This window comes from Hirsutella rhossiliensis (genome assembly GCF_020360975.1).
Source record: "Hirsutella rhossiliensis strain HR02 chromosome Unknown scaffold00001, whole genome shotgun sequence".
Lineage (NCBI taxonomy): Eukaryota > Fungi > Ascomycota > Sordariomycetes > Hypocreales > Ophiocordycipitaceae > Hirsutella > Hirsutella rhossiliensis.
In genome coordinates this window covers 870,023-883,771 of record NW_025408667.1, presented here as the reverse complement: position 1 = coordinate 883,771, position 13,749 = coordinate 870,023, and the positions used below count along the sequence as shown (strand labels likewise).

The window sequence follows — 13,749 nt, the reverse complement described above, 5'->3', positions numbered from 1 at the left end:
CAGGCAGCGTCTTGAAAGCAGTATAGCGCCGAACCGGTGCCCCACGCCTGCGGATGAGGGAACCCTTCCTGTGGACTCGTGGTTTGCCGAGTACCTACTGTACGGAGTACTGGTACCTACCTCTATATTACCTCTTTGTACAGTAGCGACAAAGGATTATTGCCAAGTTGGTGTACACAATCTGCGAGGGCGGACAAAGCGCAGGGCCGTCGGCGCCAAGAACGCCGCCATCCTCACCCTGCCTACTGTGCCTTCGACCCATCTGGCCTGTCTGGATTTGCGCAACTTACGACGCGGCTAAAATCCCCTTACCTTATTGCCGTCCCGTTCGGCAGAAGTGTCCTTGGTTTCGGGGTACTGCCACAAACGGGCTAGATCGGCACCGGTAAATGGACAAGCCCCCCCCACACCCGTTACTTAACATTCGGGGCAAAAAAACCCGTCTAGTTCCCCCAATATATTCACCCGACATCTGCATATTCGCACCGCCCCTCACGCCCTCGAATCACATCACATCGCAGCACAGCACGGCACGGCACATCACAGCACAGCACACGGCATCGCGTCGCATCACTTTCTGCTTTCCTGTACCGCGCAGGAGAGGCCCAAAGCTTCATCTCGCTGCTGCATCACACATGCCCTCCTCACGACCATGGCGAGCATCGACGACATCTTCAAGGTCGGTCCCCCGAGGCTCGCGCGCGGTTCCCGTGCTCTGCTCACCCTGGCTCAACAGAATGTCGGCGTGCCCAGCAAACGCAAGTTAGAAGCCATCAAAGATCCAAGTTTGTGCTCCGCCATCTCCTGCATACTCCGCCCTCTCGCTCTGCCCTTTCTCTGATAGACGCCCCGCAGACGAGATATACAAGTCCAGCAAGCTCAGCACAAACGGCTCCAGCAGCCGCCGAGCCCACGTCACCGACGCAGGCGATGCCGACAGCAACGGCGGCGCTGACCAAGACGACGAAGCCGGCCTCGCGCCGCCCCCACAACAAGATGGCGATGACGCACCCGACGAGGGCGAGGACGACGAGGGCCGCTTCTTTGGCGGAGGTATTACCGCGAAAGAGTCTGAGGTCCTCGACTACGTAGAGGGCGCCGGCGAGGCAAACGAGGACCCCGCAAAGATCGACGTCGGCTGGATGCGCAAGACGGCCCAGAACTTCGAGAAGCGCATCACCAAAAACGCAGAGCTGCGCGCCAAGCACGAGAGCGAGCCGCAAAAGTTCATCAGCAGCGAGGCCGACCTCGACGCCGACGTCAAGGCACTGTCAATACTGTCGGAACACCCCGAGCTGTACCCAGAGTTTGTCAAGCTTGGCTGCGCCGGCAACCTGGTCGGCCTCCTCGCGCACGAAAACACAGACATTGCCATTGGCGCCATCGAAATCATTGGCGAGCTGACGGACGAGGACGTGGCCGCCGCCGACGACCAGTGGAACATGCTCATCGACGCCCTCATGGACGTCGACCTCGTCGGCCTCCTCGTTTCCAACTTTGCCCGCCTCAACGAGGACGATGAGACGGACCGCAACGGCGTTTACTACGCGCTGGGGATAGTAGAAAACCTCTGCTCCCGGCCCGCCACGGCAGCCCGCGTCGGCCAAGAGGACGGCCTGCTCAAGTGGCTGCTGCAGCGCATGCGGCGCAAGGAACCCTCCGTGTCGCAGAACAAGCAGTACGCCGCCGAGGTGCTCGCCATCCTGTGCCAGTCGACGCCCGAGACGCGGCGGCGCATCGTGGGCCACGACGCCGTCGACGGCATGCTGCAGCTGATTGCGCCCTACCGGAAGCTCGACCCGGACAAGAGCGGCGAGGAGGAGGAGTACATGGAGAACGTGTTCGAGGCGCTCACGTGCCTGGTGGACGAGGCGGCGGGCAAGGCCAAGTTTGTCGAGGCTGAGGGCGTCGAGCTGTGCCTCATCATGTTCAAGGAGGGCAAGAAGAGCAAGGCGCCCGCGCTGCGGCTCGTGGACCACGCCACGACGGGTAGCAGCAGCGGCGGCGCCGACGTCTGCGTCAGGCTCGTCGCGGCGGGCGGGCTCAAGGCGCTCTTCACCCTCTTCGCCAAGACGCAGGACCACCGGCTGCTGACACACCTCGTCGGCATCATGGCCTCGATGCTGCGGCTGCTGCCGGCCGACTCCCCTGAGCGGATCCGCACGCTGGCCAAGTTTGTGGAGAGGGACTACGGCAAGACGGCCAAGCTGGTGCAGCTCCGCCGCGACTGCGCCGCGCGCGTCGGGCGCGCCGAGGACGAATACCGCGCCGCGGGCGGGGCCGCGGGGGGCGCCGAGGACCCGGACGAGGCAGAGATGGAGCTGCTGGCGCGGCGGCTCGACGCGGGGCTATTTACGCTGCAGCAGCTGGACGTGTCGCTGGCGTGGCTGGTGGCCGAGGACGGCGGGGCGCGCAGGCGCATCAAGCAGCTGCTGGCGGAGCGGGACGAGGACCTGGGCACCGTCGCCGCCACCATCAAGGAGCAGCTGGGGGCGCTGGATACCACCGACGAGGAGAACCGGGATGTAAGCGACATGTTGGGTACACTATTGGAGTTCCTGCGATAGGCCCTCGAACACGGAGCTTGCTGCCCTTGTTTCAAAACCGCGTAGCAAGTCCAAGCAGCAGCGGCCGCGGCACCCGCTCTTCTAATCCCGAGCGCGCCTCGCTGCAAAGCACGTTGCGTCGTGTGGCATGACGATGCCCTTCTTCCGCCTCTCCCTACATGCTGTCCCGTCGCCTTGTAGCCGGCACCAACCTTGGCTTCCTTTCACGCGAGCCCCTCAAGCCGCCGATGGCGCCACGGGCTTGACGTCGAAGACGGCGCTCATGAGGTTCTTAACCACGGCGTTCTTGTTCTTCTGGCCCGCCTCCTTGATGGTTTTGATCTGCTTCTCTGCGTCCTTGGCGGCCTCGGCCTCGGCCTCCTTGTCGCCCTTGCTGTGCTGCACATGTCCGGGTGATCCGTCAGTAGCGGCGCATGATTTCCACTTGCACAAATAGGCCCCTCCCTCTGCGTTTGTTTGTGGATCGGACGGCGAGAGGCCTGGTGCGAGGGCGGACGGGAAAGACGTACCTCGGCCTCAAACTTCTTAAACTCGCCGTCCTTCTTGGCCTTGTAGTCGGCTATCTCTTTCTTGGCCTCGTCACGGGCCTCCTTGACGCGCTTTGTGCGGACTATAGTGGCGGGATGACGGTTGGCTTGGTTGTTCGCTTCGGAGGGACGGGAGCGTGGGTATCGGGACGGGCGCTGAGAGGGGCGTCGGTAGGAGGGGGGACTCACATTCGCGGGCTGCGGACGGTTAGTTGCACGGTTCGCCACGGAGATGAAGACGAGGCGCCACTGACCTTTCTGGACAATCTTGGACGCTTCCCGCTCGGCCTGATCAAAGAGTAGCGACAGTCAGCATGGAGCAAGCGGGCGTGTGGAGACCAAGGGGCGAAATGGTGGCAACGCACATCGAGAAGCGTCTGGATCCCCGCAGAGTTCTGAGCCGACTGCATCGCGCAACGTTAGCCCTCGACGACGACGACAACGACCAGCCAGCCCGGCGTGGCAAGACACCGCCCAACTAACCATGGTGGAAGACGCGCGCGGGTTGGGAACAAGGCACCGAGGCGAAGCGACAAGCCGCGCGGGGAGATTGGGGGGGGAGGGGGGAGGGGGTGGACGGCGCAGAGGTTGGTGTTGCTGTGTGTGGGTGTATCTCGTGGCGGGCCGTTTCTGAGGAGGGTGGGCTGGTGTCGAGCGTGGTTGTCGTCGATGAGGCTTGCGTAAGGGTCGGGAGAGGTGCCGTATGTACAGTTGAGGTCAGTGCAGGTCCGCTACGGAGTGACGCCCGTCTCTGCCGTCGTGGGTTGATGAGGTAATAATGCCCCGTGGTGGGTCTCGTCTTCCCCTAGCTATATGGGAACAAAACGGCGCACGCTAAGTCTACTTCAAGCGAGGTAGGGCTAGTGCTGCTAATTAAGGCATGGACTCATAGAAGTTATATTATTAATAGACCGCGAACCTATTGGGCTACTTAACCGCAGTAATACTTATAATGCTTTTATTTGCTTCTTTTTATAGCTTCTTAAGTAGTTAGACTATTAGAAACTGGCTCTTAATCTTAAATATCGATATTATTAGATTTATTAAAAGATTTATTTCCTTTCTACCTCACAAAACGTTAGCATTAATGAAGAAAATATAGAGCTATTACTATAATAAAGAGAAGACTTAGCCTAGAGCGTTTTTAGAGCTATATGTCATGGAGTAGACCCGACAGGGCACAGGCTGTGGTCGCGCCACTACCCCCCTCTGCCACGCGACAAAAGGTAACGAATTGACTAAGCTGCCCGGCTTGTCAATTGACCACACTTATCAACTGTCTAGGCAACGCCTAGACTCTCACACTATATATTTATATATAATTACTATAAACGGCTCTAATGCTTTAACCTACTATTATATTTTAAATTAGTAATTCTAGTATAAGGGTCTTGGCCGAGAAGGGCAAAAGTTTAGTGCGGCAAAAGGGAACGGAATTAACTAAGTGACAGCTTCGTCAATTGACCACACATAAGAACGTTTGGTCTAGAACCACACAACCAACCAAGGGCCTAACCCCGTGACAACAACGGAGTCAAATTCTCGGGCCGGCAGTGCCTTATGCTTTGATAGGTGCCTCTCGAGCTCTTTCTGGGCGTTGGTACGACGGCGGCGAATATCGTGAGCTGCAGGATCGAGAGATTAGGCGTGGTTAATGGTTATAACTTATAACGCCATTCGGTGACCCAATATTTCCACTTCTATTTCGCGTGCTTCGAGGTTGAGGCCGTGATTCTGACCTGGCAGTCCAGCTTTCGCGTAGAGGCTCGACGAAGTCCGGTGCTCTCGGACGGGCGGCGCGGGCCGCGGTCGCAGATAAACACCACGAAGGTGGGGATGGCGCGCCCGCTGACCTCAGGTGAGTTGTTGCTTGACTGCCTAACGATGGCAGCGCCGTTCTCGTGATGAAAGGCTTGGAGGAAGTCGTATAGCTCGTCAATTAGAGTCAAAAGTGGGCGACGGGGGCGGCGGTGGAATTTCTTGCCTAGGACGAATACATCCATCGCGATGGAAATTTGGCCTTAGGGCGGCACGACGTGGCAACAAACGTGGTGTATGGGACTCTATAAGGGCAAAAGACGTGCTAGGCTGGAGATGACTAGATACATAGAATATATACATAGAATATCACGAGTACCTGGACCCAGGACCGTGTGTAGTAAACAACCACTCCATCTAGCAATTCTGAGAGGCCGGTCGGATATTCGGGGTCATCATCGGGTTCCAGGCACGACAGCGAAGCCGCAATAGTCAGTCGTCGGTTGTGGCCGGGTAACTGAGAAAGCCCACGCAGTCAGCTGAGCCGGCCGCAAGCCCCCTCGAGGGCCTACGGGGCCAGAAACGAAGAAAACAGAGAGTGTATGTTGGGGTTGCCCCAAGCTAATTAATGGTGGTGGCAGATCCGATCAATAAACTCAGCCTCCATCACCAGGCCGAGGAACCGCGCATATCCTCATCCTTCCAGCGGTGGAAGAGGTGTGTGGCGATTGTCCCCCCCTGCAGGAGCATTCGATGGGCCACTTCATGGGCACGTAGCCGGTGGAGGCGTTGGCGATTGATGAGCAGCTCCCAGGGGTACCCGGGTGACGCGCACTGCAAATATCAGGTCACGATGCAGTGGTAAACAATGCAGGACATGCATGTATCAACCTCAGCATTAGGCACAGAGACGACTTTGACGATGCTAAGTTGCGGGAAGCAGCACACTCAAGACGGCAGATGCCATGGATTGGAACAAAAGAAAGGAATTTATTCGTTTATATGAGTTATGGGATTACGTCTTAAAATATATGTTCAATACAGCCGCGTCCGACAAAGCAAACCAAAGGGGCCGCGGCCCGAATTATGGGTATTCACACCCGGGTCCCAAGTGTCCAAGAGTGCCAGAATGGTCCCGAGCATGGTTGGTGAGGGCGAGGGGTTCCTGGTTGAACTGCCCTTACTGAAAAGAAGGGGAATAACTCCGAATGATAGCGCCACTTCGCTTAAAGGAAGAGTGCCATGCCGACAACACCGACAAGGACGTTGAATGCAACGACAACGTGACCGGAGGCACCGCTGCCGGCGGGGACGGGGGAGGCACTGCCGTTGATAGGTCGGCTGCCGCTGGCAGGCGCCGAAGCCGAGCCGCCGGAGACAGGTGGCGAGACGACGGAAGCGCCGGCGGCAGGGGCAGAGCCGGAACGGCCGGGGACAGCCGGGGAAGAGCCAGAGCCGTTGGGAGTAGCGGAATTGGTGTTGTTGGCGCCCTTGGGGACCTTGACAAGGGACTGAGTCTGAACGCTGCCGTCGACCTTGTTGGGGCCAGGAGCAGCGGGCTGGGCTTTGGTGGAGACCGGGGCCTGGTTTGTGCTGGGTATCGAGCTTGATGCAGGGCGAACGTTGCCTTGCTGCTCTTGAGCAGGGGCGGGGGAACCAACATGAGCAGCGGCAACGGGGGCAGACAGAGGAGCGGCGTCGAGAGCAGCTGGCTGAGGCGCGGATTTGAGAGCAGCCGGTTGGGGAGCGGCGATCGGGGCAGCCGGCTGAGGAGCAGCACCAGGGGCACCAGGGGCAGGGGCAGGGCCAGAGCCAACGACAGCGGCAGGGCCAGACGAAGGGCGAGGGGTGCACGACGGCTTGCCAGCGGCGGGCTGGGCCTTGACGGGCGTGAATGGCTGGGCTGTGGCAGGCGCGTCATTGCCTCTGTTGGGAGCAGCAGGCTGAGGAGCGGCGTTGGGAACAGCCGGTTGGGGAGCGGCGATCGGGGCAGCCCGCTGAGGAGCACCAGGGGCAGGGCCAGAGCCAACGACAGCGGCAGGGCCAGACGAAGGGCGAGGGATGCATGACGGCTTGCCGGCGGCGGGCTGGGCCTTGACGGGCGTGAATGGCTGGGCTGAGGCAGGCGCTTCATTGCCTACATTGGGCTGCTGCACCTGGCTGGTTTCACCTGTCGGGCCTTGTTGTCCCCCAATGTTCATGGGAACGGCTTTGCGAGAAACGGCCTCGATTGTCAGAGCGGTGACCTTGTCGTTGGGAACAGCCGGCTGAGCCTTGCCCTGGGTCGGCTGCTGAGTGACGCAGTTGTTGTCAGTGCAGGTGCGGATGCAGTGGCACTGTTCAGCAGACTCGCAACGAGCGAAGGTGATTGTGACGGAGATTTCGGTGGAAACAGAGACGCTGCCGGTGGAAGCGACGGGGCCTTTGCCATTCTCCGCAGGCTTGGGCTTGGAACCGTCGGCAGGCTTGGGCTTGGAACCGTCCACAGGCTTGGCAACGGACCCCTTGGGGTGAGTGGTGATGACGAGGTTGGATTGGCACTCTTCGCCCTGGCACTTGGTCTGCTTGCATTCCTTGTCGCACTTGATGACAACGCCAGCATGCGCGATTTCGAGCTGCTGACTGGCGGGCACGGACGGAAGCATCTTCTTCTGCTCGAACCTCACGACAGTGTAGAAGCCGCCATTGTTGCACAACAGCTCGAAGGTGCCGGAGTCGATGGCGGAGGAGGCCGGACCAGAAACCGAGTCGGCACCGATGACAGGGGACCCGGATGAGGCATCGTGTCCAGAAATAAGGCCAGCGGGGGCGACCCAGATGCCGACACCATAGATCAGATGGGTCTCGTACTTGGTGATGACACGGCCCTGCTCCTGCGGCTCGCAGATCTCGAAGGAAAACTTGTCGGGTCCCTTGTTGATGTGCAGGATGAGACGCACGCTAACAGTGACATAGACAGCTCGGATATTCTCGGGAATGCTGTCCAGATCGTCGATGACGAAAAAGCCGGCGATGATCTTGAACTTCAGCTTCTTGTTGAGGAAGTGGAGCAATTCCTCGACATCACCCTTGGAAACCGGCTTACCCTCCGCAATGGCGGTGGAGGACGCGACAATGGCAGACCCGGTCTGAGATGTGCCCTGCGAGACAGACTTGGAAGCGTCTACACCGCCATGGCCACCAGCGGAGGCCCCGGCAGAGGCATGGGCGTCAACGCTCTTACCCCCAGCAACGGGAGTGGCGAAAGCGACACTGGCCGTTGCGAAGTGAGATGTGCCCTGCGAGACCGACTTGGACGCGTCAGCTCCGCCGTGGCCACCGGCCGCGGTGCCAGAGATATGAGTGCTCTGTGCGTCAGTGTGCTTGTCGCTGGCGGTGGACTTGTCGGAGGTGCTGGTGATGGCAGAGGTAACGGGGCTCGGGCTCTGCGAGGCAGATGAGGGGAACGCCGTGCTGCTGGGGCTGCCCGATGGAGACGCGGTTGTGTGAATGGTACTGCCCGAGGTCTGAGTGTCGGTGGCGGAGTTCTTGGAGACTTGGTCGGTGGTCTTTGCGTCGGCGCTGGAGGAGCCCTTGGAGACGGGGGTGGAAGACGTCAGGGGCCCGGCGGTTGAAGAGCTGCTTGGGGTGTTGGATTGGGGGACGCCCGCCGGCTTGTCTTCTGTGGGCAGGACGCAGGCGCAAGCTGCAATCACATCTGACCTCCAGCTTTCTCTGTTTTTCGCTTCACACTGGCCGAGGCCATAGTTAGTCGCCTCTGTGGCTTTCTGCACCTCGCCCTTCTTGACGGCATCCTGGCACCAGAGGGTCACATCGGCGGTGGCCTTCCGGAGTTCAGGGTAACAGCCGATGCGCTCGCACGCGTCGAAGGGCTTCTCAGGTTTGTGGCATTCACAGACCCGGTCCATGTCCAAAGCGCCGCAAAGGGCGGTTGCGGACTTGACGAAGAGGTCTCCCGGCTGCGGCTTAGTTTTGCACAAGTTGTCGCCAAAGATTCGCGCGGCGGCATCGTAGCAAGGTGTATGGGTGCAACTCTTAGGTATCGTGATCTGGGGAGTGCCTGGGAGCTCCCGGCAGGCAGCATAGAGTTCGAATTTGTTGTCAAAACAATCCTTTACGAGCATGTCGCCGGTCCCCTCGAAATTATTTTCAATGCCGACTCTGACGCAGATCCTGTGGGCGTCCTTGTTCTCCTGAAGAGCAGCCAAACATTTCGAGTTTGAGCTCTTCACGCCATCCATATTAAGAATGTTTCGGCACACTCGGGCAACGGTCAATGAGTACTTGGCGCACCTCTTTTCGTACTCGTCGCGGAGATCCGGTTGTTTGTTTGGGTCGCTGTGGTCCTGTTCCAGGAAGCTCATGTCTCCTTTATTGTTGTCGCCCGTGCTGAGTACGCCCTGGCAGAATTGGTGCATTTTCGGTTTGTTTTGATAGTGGACCTTTTTAAACACGGGTTCGTAACAGCCATCAAGATCATGATAAGCCCATCCTGAATCTCGAAGTTTCGGAAATGCTTGCGGGACGTTGAAGAAACCATTCCCCGTGCTAGCCGAGTCTGTCCGCGACGACAACGCAGGGTGCGGAGTGGCAGACGCGGCGCCGAGCAGCGCCGTGACGCCAAGCAAAGCGTTGCTCTTCATTGTCGATTATTATTGAAGACTGGGAGGTAAAGTCTCTGGGTGCAAAACACAGGGCGAGAAAAAAGAGCAAAAATGAAACTAAACGAGGGACGACGGTTGAGTGACACCGGCCTTGGGTTGGATGGGATTGGACTTGACCGACGGGAGAGGGGGATATATAATGGTTGTTGGCCTCGAGCCCGAGACTCGCCTTTTTTTTTGTTATTGCCCTCAATGCACCGTCGTTCAATCACCTCGTCCGCAGCTGCCAGTGTGATTACACACGAAGCCTATTTCCGTCGTATGATTCCTTCATGCCAGCAGCAGGGAAGATGCCTGCGCATAAGTTGCCTTCCTCAGGGCCCGGTCGTCGACCCCTGAACCTCCAGGCCCGGCGATAAACAACACCCCTGCCTGGTCTGTTCGTCCCATGGCCTCCATCCCAAGTGTTCAAGCGCGCGTGCAAATCTTGGCCATCCCTGCAACCCATTCGTCATGCTGAGTGGCCCGCAACGTGCACTGCCGGCTGGCAGGGCCGCGGCCCACCACGGAGGAGCTGGGAATATCGTATTTCCCCCATTTGCCGTCAATTCAATGCGCCTCTGATTTCACGGGCAGCCCCCTTGTCCGTTCCGACCTCTGCGTGCGCCTCCGCCGGTTGGGCGCCATCTGCACGCGGTGAGGGAGGGTCCGAATATACCTGGTAAGGATGAAGCCTATCCGTTCTACTGCTCCTGGCTAGCAGAGCCCAATCAAGCTGTTTGCCAAGCTTGGCCACTGTTGTTGCTTTTTTTGGCATATTGCCATGCTTTCCGCCGTCTTCGTAATTACCTACCTATGCCACATATCTTGTGGAAACGGATCAGCTTGGAGAATAGAGATTGCTGGTCCAGGGGCCGGCCGGGGGCGTCCCTGCGGCCACGGGCAACTGGGCTTATGCAGGTCCATCATTCGGTTCTTGCCGAGCCAGATCCTGGGCGAATGACGTGCCGATACAGGCGCTCACCGGCCTACTCGTATATTCCAGCCCTGCCCACTCTCCCAACAGTCATCCATTGTGATTGAATATGCCAGGAGATGACACGCTCTGCTACCCTCGCACGCATTCATTACTAGCCTCGGTATTGCCAGCCCTCCTCGGGGGTTTTGAGTCGTGTATCCTCCTGCCTCCAAATGCCCATGCAAATTCGATGCCCATGCAAATTCGTTACCCACGCAACAAACAGCCACGCCGGCTCATCATGCGTCCATGGCCGTAGTAGGGCTGGACATGGTTTTCCGGAAGTCACACCCATTCCTTCGCGGCAATGGCCGAAAGGTATGGTGGCAACAAGGGACATGTGTCCATGCAAGGGAGGCCGTCTTTGTTTGTTTCTTGGTGGCCGCCAAGCAGCTCCTACTTGCTGGGCTCCTATCTCGGCACTCAACCTCAGCTGGCCTCCAAGTAGGACCTCACTGCCGCCTGCCAAATCCCTGCCTCCTGTGGGGGTGCACAGATCCGACCCATGCAGGGACACGACACCATCGTACCATCCATCTCGCCATACATGTGCCTTAGACCGCCGCGTGGCGTTTGCCATTGATCACATTGCCATGAAGCGCATACTGCCAGGAAGCGCGGTTTGCGTATAGCCGTATACGTATAAATACAGTACTTGTCTGCCAGGGCGCATGCGGAGCAACCGGTCTCAACGCTGCAGGCCTGCTCCTCAGCTCGCGGCGCCATCAGACATTAAACCACTTTCCGACTGACTCCAGTACACGTTCGATGTCTCGACAGACTGTGGATCAACAGAGCCTACCGAGAAAGCAAACCACTCAATTGTTTGTTCAACCCGGTTAAGCAAATGGATAAAATCGTCGATTCAACTCAATCAATACTAGCTCTAATTATATAAGTCATCATCAATCAGTTTGAAGTTTACTTAAGTGTATTACAAACATTAAAGCCGTGCAGTCTAGGGTAGTATTTCTCTTTATGAGATGCGAGTGCATTAGATCGAGCTGCCTATAGATTCGGAATCTTCCCCGTGCCGTAAGCCAAACCTAGCATGGACTGGATAAAGGTGAGATTATCGCCCCTGTCCAAGACAAACGCGTTTGCATTCTAGTCTTCGCGGCCAAACCGCCACCAATCTACCTATAAGACCCAAAATCTAGGGTAGACGCGATAGACTCCACTGCGGGCTCCCTACGTACGGAACGAATGCGAGATAGGCACTCGCACTCCTCTAACACCTTTATTACGCTCCCTTACGACGATTGCACCTCGCGCTTAACCGGAAGAAACGACTAAGCGGTAGAAAAGGTATTATAACCCGTTCGAGGCATTCTATAAGCGCAGCCGATCTCTCCCTTAGAGCAGTATAATAGTAAAGGATGACGATTCTATGCCTAATCGGTTTGACGAGGATACCGACGAGCTCGAAGTGTGGCAGTCCTCTCCGGAAGATAGGGACAGCAACGCTAGGAACCTAATCTCAAACTGATATAAGCGCAGGCGATGATATCCTCGTTTATTCCGGATAGCTCTTGACATCCTCACGATTTAGCCGATATTAGCAGAATATAAGTAGCTATTTATAGCAGCAGGCCGCATAGGAACTCTTCTGCGCAGCCAGCTTAACGCTAAGATCATTGGGATGTCCTAGGTCTTGCTATGATAGCTTAGGGCTAGAGTGCTTGATAACCTAGATGTAATGCCTCTTCCTATCGACGAAACTAGCGACGTTAAAGAGCTAGGCGAGAGATCATAGATATCTAGGACCTCGGAAGAAACGGTATAAGAGAGGCCTCTTCTAGATTGGGAATAGTCGTGCTGGGATAGATTTATTTAACCAGTATCCAATCTGACCTCTAATTAATCAACTCAACGGAGGATTCGCGTTGAACTGGTCAACTCAACGCCACTAAGGCAAAATATTGAGTGGGTTGAGTGGTTTGCATCCTTGGAGCCTACCAAGATGCGTTTGAAATTGGAGAGCCAACGCTGCCAAACTCGTCCGTTCACACGACGCGTTCCGGGCCTACGGTGGAAGAGGAATGTCTTGACCGGCTGACATCCTTCCACGGTACTCTGTGAACGCGTAAAGACTCTGTTGAGCACAGTCAAAATCGTCCATGCGCTGCGCCATCACAGGCCCCTATCCCTATAAGCGGCTCTTGGCCGTTGTGGGCACGCTCCACACTTTGCATTAGCTGAGCGAAGTGGGTGCGCGGCAGGCCGGGGATGGGATGGCATTGATGGGCGCATTGATTCGACGAGGTGCAGAGAAATAAGTCGTGGGCGAGTCAGCGACAGGGAAGCGCCGTCTTGTCTTTGTTGCTGGTCGAGTCAAGAGGCCCGAGACCGGATGACTCTTGCCCGCCCGCCGCCTGGCATCTAGCCATCTACTGTCACTTCCAGGCCATATCGAGACTTGTGCACTGGCCGGCTGCACAGCAAGTGTCTCTGGCAAGGCCAGGTGGCCGGGATGTCTGTCGTGCCCTGCCGTGATGCAACCGAATCCCAACCGCCAGGCGTCTGCATTCAGATGCCACCCTTGGAGTCATCAACAAGACGGACGCCTCGCATGCCACCCATCCATGTGTCTGCACGTCTATCGCCAGTGAGCCACAGTCTTGCAAGCGGGCACGTAGGTGGTCGGTTCGCTCTCCCACCCCCTCGGCCTGCCCAAGTCCTCTCTGATCAAGATGCTGCCCGGCCGAGATGCGAGAGGCAGATGTAGTACCTGGTCTGCCCCGCCAAATTCCCCCATTGATCGATGTACAGTGAGGGACCAGAGTCCCCTGCTATGCAGTGTGGGATGCCAGTGGGACCGCAGATACCCGGGTCTCGTGGCTGACGGTGGGGGGGAGGAGGGGGTTTTCCAACCACGGATACGAGCGTACATAGACACGTGGTTATCACACGTCGGTTGGCAGGCCGAGGATGAGCCTTGGGCCACGCATGCCAGAGTATTGGTTCGGCCAATGTTGGTCCGGAGGGCTCCAAGGCTGACATGCCGGGCCCGACTTACACGCTGCCCTCTATGTATTTATTCGCTACTAACTTAGCTCCTAGTTTATTAGCTCCAAGCTAGGCACTCCTTGCCTCCCCCGTATATAAAGACAACATCGGGCCATGTAAGGACAGGACGCCGTTATACTATTCATCTCGCTATACCTAGACCGCCGCATCTTATTTGTCATCTTATTAACTTGGAGCGTATATGGATATAAATACAGTACTCGCCAGCGTGTTATCATGCGTCGCAACCAGTCTCAGTCTTCCAA

The 13,749-nt window shown here is 57.4% G+C and overlaps 4 protein-coding genes across 4 annotated transcripts; 1 reads left to right on the top strand and 3 right to left on the bottom strand.

The window, feature by feature from the left end:
- Positions 1 to 652: 652 nt before the first annotated feature.
- Positions 653 to 2,567, top strand: HRG_00085 (catenin-beta-like, arm-motif containing nuclear domain-containing protein; the record flags this gene model as incomplete). The annotated part of the gene is made up of 3 exons (XM_044858556.1): positions 653 to 679; positions 737 to 785; positions 856 to 2,567. 3 exons carry the CDS (start codon positions 653 to 655, stop codon positions 2,565 to 2,567), a joined length of 1,788 nt encoding a protein of 595 aa, XP_044724956.1.
- Positions 2,568 to 2,783: 216 nt separating this feature from the next.
- Positions 2,784 to 3,580, bottom strand: HRG_00084 (vacuolar (H+)-ATPase G subunit domain-containing protein; the record flags this gene model as incomplete). The annotated part of the gene is made up of 6 exons (XM_044858555.1): positions 2,784 to 2,945; positions 3,077 to 3,213; positions 3,284 to 3,292; positions 3,349 to 3,382; positions 3,460 to 3,498; positions 3,578 to 3,580. 6 exons carry the CDS (start codon positions 3,578 to 3,580, stop codon positions 2,784 to 2,786), a joined length of 384 nt encoding a protein of 127 aa, XP_044724955.1.
- A 1,214-nt stretch (positions 3,581 to 4,794) lies between these two features.
- Positions 4,795 to 5,097, bottom strand: HRG_00083 (uncharacterized protein; the record flags this gene model as incomplete). The annotated part of the gene is made up of 1 exon (XM_044858554.1): positions 4,795 to 5,097. The coding sequence occupies one exon, from the start codon at positions 5,095 to 5,097 to the stop codon at positions 4,795 to 4,797; it is 303 nt and encodes a 100-aa protein (XP_044724954.1).
- Positions 5,098 to 6,078: 981 nt separating this feature from the next.
- HRG_00082 (uncharacterized protein) lies at positions 6,079 to 9,495 on the bottom strand (the record flags this gene model as incomplete). Its single annotated transcript, XM_044858553.1, has 1 exon — positions 6,079 to 9,495. One exon carries the CDS (start codon positions 9,493 to 9,495, stop codon positions 6,079 to 6,081), a length of 3,417 nt encoding a protein of 1,138 aa, XP_044724953.1.
- Positions 9,496 to 13,749: the final 4,254 nt, after the last annotated feature.